General features: G+C 42.7%; 1 protein-coding gene across 1 annotated transcript; it reads left to right on the top strand.

The window, feature by feature from the left end:
- Positions 1-1,564: 1,564 nt before the first annotated feature.
- LOC121857931 lies at positions 1,565-2,768 on the top strand. Its single transcript, XM_042354177.1, has 3 exons — positions 1,565-1,711; positions 2,074-2,203; positions 2,338-2,768. The coding sequence occupies exons 1-3, from the start codon at positions 1,647-1,649 to the stop codon at positions 2,455-2,457; spliced, it is 315 nt and encodes a 104-aa protein (XP_042210111.1). The 5' UTR covers positions 1,565-1,646; the 3' UTR covers positions 2,458-2,768.
- The last annotated feature ends 248 nt before the right edge of the window (positions 2,769-3,016 follow it).

Here is a 3,016-nt window from a genome sequence, read left to right as displayed (position 1 = left end):
TACCGTCTCAGAGGTTAGGTCTCTCACCTCTACCGTCTCTTAGGTTAGATCTCTCATCTCTACCGTCTCATAGGTTTGGTCTCTCACTTCTACCGTCTCTTAGGTTAGGTCTCTCACTTCTACCGTCTCATAGGTTAGGTCTCTCAGTTCTACCGTCTCATAGGTTAGGTCTCTCACCTCTACCGTCTCATAAGTTAGGTCTCTCACCTGTACCGTCTCTTAGGTTAGGTCTCTCACTTCTACCGTCTCATACGTTAGGTCTCTCACTTCTACCGTCTCTCACTTAGGTTAGGTCTCTCACTTCTACCGTCTCATAGGTTAGGTGTCTCACCTCTACCGTCTCATAGATAAGGTCACTCTCTTCTACCGTCTCATAGGTTAGGTCTCTCACCTCTACCGTCTCATAGGTTAGGTCTCCACCTCTACCGTTTGATAGGTTAGGTCTCTCACCTCTGCGTCTCTTAGGTTAGGTCTCTCACTTCTACCGTCTCATAGGTTAGGTCTCTCCCCTCTACCGTCTCTTAGGTTAGGTCTCTCACCTTTACCGTCTATTAGGTTAGGTCTCTCACTTCTACCGTCTCTTAGGTTAGGTCTGTCACCTCTACCTCAACACAGGTTAGGTCTCTCACTTCTACCGTCTCTTAGGTTAGGTCTCTCACTGCTACCGTCTCTTAGGTTAGGTCTTTCACTTCTACCGTCTCAAAGGATAGGTGTCTCGCCTCTACCGTCTCACAGGTTAGGTCTCTCACTTCTACCGTCTCATAGGTTAGTTCTCTCACTTCTACCGTCTCTTAGCTTAGGTCTCTCACCTTTACCGTCTCTTAGGTTAGGTCTCTCACTTCTACCGTCTCATAGGTTAGGTCTCTCACTTCTACCGTCTCTTAGCTTAGGTCTCTCACCTTTACCGTCTCTTAGGTTAGGTCTCTTAGGTTAGGTCTCTCACTTCTTCCGTCTCATAGTTTAGGTCTCTCACCTCTACCGTCTGAAAGGAAAGGTCTGTCGTCTCTACCGTCTCACAGGTTAGGTCTCTCACTTCTACCGTCTCATACCTTAGGTCTCTCACCTCTACCGTCTCAGAGGCTAGGTTTGTCGTGTTGAATAATACTAATAAATCACAATAAACTGTTTACAAAAGCTTTTAATAATCCCTATCATTGTTTACTTCAATATTTAGAACTTACTACATCGATTTGAACAACATTTAAAGTTTACCAGAAATGTGTCCTACAATGTTTAAAACTTTATTACTTGTTTTATTACAAGACATTTACTGGTAACTCATGATTAAAGTTTCTCTATGATAGCCTAGACTAACGATACCCCCTCCCACTCCTGTTCGTCGTCCTCCTCCATTTATTCCTTCTCTTCCTCCTCCTCTTATTCCTTCTCCTCCCCCTCTTACTCCTTCCCTATCCTTCTACTCCACCTTCTCCTACATCTCCATCCTTCTCCTCCTCCACTACCGCCTTCATCTCCCCTCTCTATCCCCCTCATAATCCTCCTCCACTTGTGTCCCTCTTTCTCCATCTTCCTCCTCCTCCTTCCTCTTCACCCTCCTTCATTACCATCCTCCTTCTGCCCCTCCTTCTTCCCCTTCTTTATATGCTACAGGTCGGTGTGATTTCTACAAGGGGAAACAAAGATTTATGTCATCCAGCCACTGTATGGTTGTCCAAAAAGGAAGTCCCATCATATCACTAATTAACCGCAGGTGAGATGCTGATTACAGGTGAGGTGCTGATGACAGGCGAGGTGATGATGGATAATTAGAGTGATTAATGTTGGTTAATTAGAGAATTTCATCATAGTTAAGTAAAGTTAGTTTTTTTTAAGTTTATTTGTGGTAGCTATGAATCCTTAAACAGGGTAGTTAGTGGTGGTATAATGAGTAGTTAATGCTGGTTAATTAGGATTGATATTGATGATTAATTTCGTTGAAGATACTTTCCTCCCCTCTCATGTACTTTCTAACAGGTACTTTCATTCCCTATGTGTTGTGTTTTGTGTTGTGTTTGTGCTGTATGTGTGTATATGTGTGTCTTATGTTATGTGTTGTGTTGTGTTGTGTTTCAGGCTTCGTTCTCTTGTGGAGTTCGGCCTCTATGAACACTGGCTCTTCTCAACTTTACGTCACAGTAGAATATGTCGATTTGCTCCCTCCAAGATCACTGTTAGGACCTCTCTTGCCTTCAGCAACCTATGGGTAAGTAGAGAGAGAGAGAGAGAGAGAAAGAGAGAGAGAGAGAGAGAGAGAGAGAGAGAGAGAGAGAGAGAGAGAGATAAGAGTACGAACTAGTCTGCTGGAACCTATAGTACAACTCCTCATATCTTCGTCAGGGTATGTTTGTGCTGCTGGGTGCTGGTCTCCAATTGGCTACCCTTGTGTTCTGCCTGGAGGTGGTGGTCGGCAGGAGGAAGAGCTCACCAAGGACTCACACACTCAGCTCTAAGCTCTAGTAATGGAGTTCGGGAAGTAACAAGAAGTAACACCAAGTTTAGCTCTAAGTTTGAGAGGTTTATGTTGAAGTGGTATTTCAAGATCGACTCTTAAGTTCATATAATAGATCATGTTCAGCTAAAAGTTCATAAGGAAGATCAGAAGCTCTAAGTTCAATAAATTTACATACTAAGTGCGTCATTAAGCTCTAAGAATGTCAATCAGTAGTAATGACTGACTAGCTGGCTAACAGAACTTTGAACCCAATTCTCATGGTTCTGGATCAAAACAGTCTGATTCTAGTGTAATTGTATGTGCTGAACTCAATTATGACATTCGTATAGCTGTATCAGGCTCAGTTTTCCAGAACCAGCATATCTATATATTTAGTGTACCATGCTATTCATACAGTAATTTATATGCTCATTGGCTCCACTTATGCAATTATTTTGTCCTGATTTGTGCTTTTTTGTTTGTTTCAGTTTGCTGATTCATGATATTGCATATCTACACCTGCATGATTTGTAATTACTCTGAAATTAACAAAACATGGAACGTCGCAAGTGTGTGAACGGTGCT

Source organism: Homarus americanus, unplaced genomic scaffold, assembly GCF_018991925.1.
Source record: "Homarus americanus isolate GMGI-L3 unplaced genomic scaffold, GMGI_Hamer_2.0 scaffold39559, whole genome shotgun sequence".
Classification (NCBI taxonomy): Eukaryota; Metazoa; Arthropoda; class Malacostraca; order Decapoda; family Nephropidae; genus Homarus; species Homarus americanus.
Note: the sequence above shows the minus strand (reverse complement) of the source record. Positions and strands in the feature narration are given on the sequence as shown.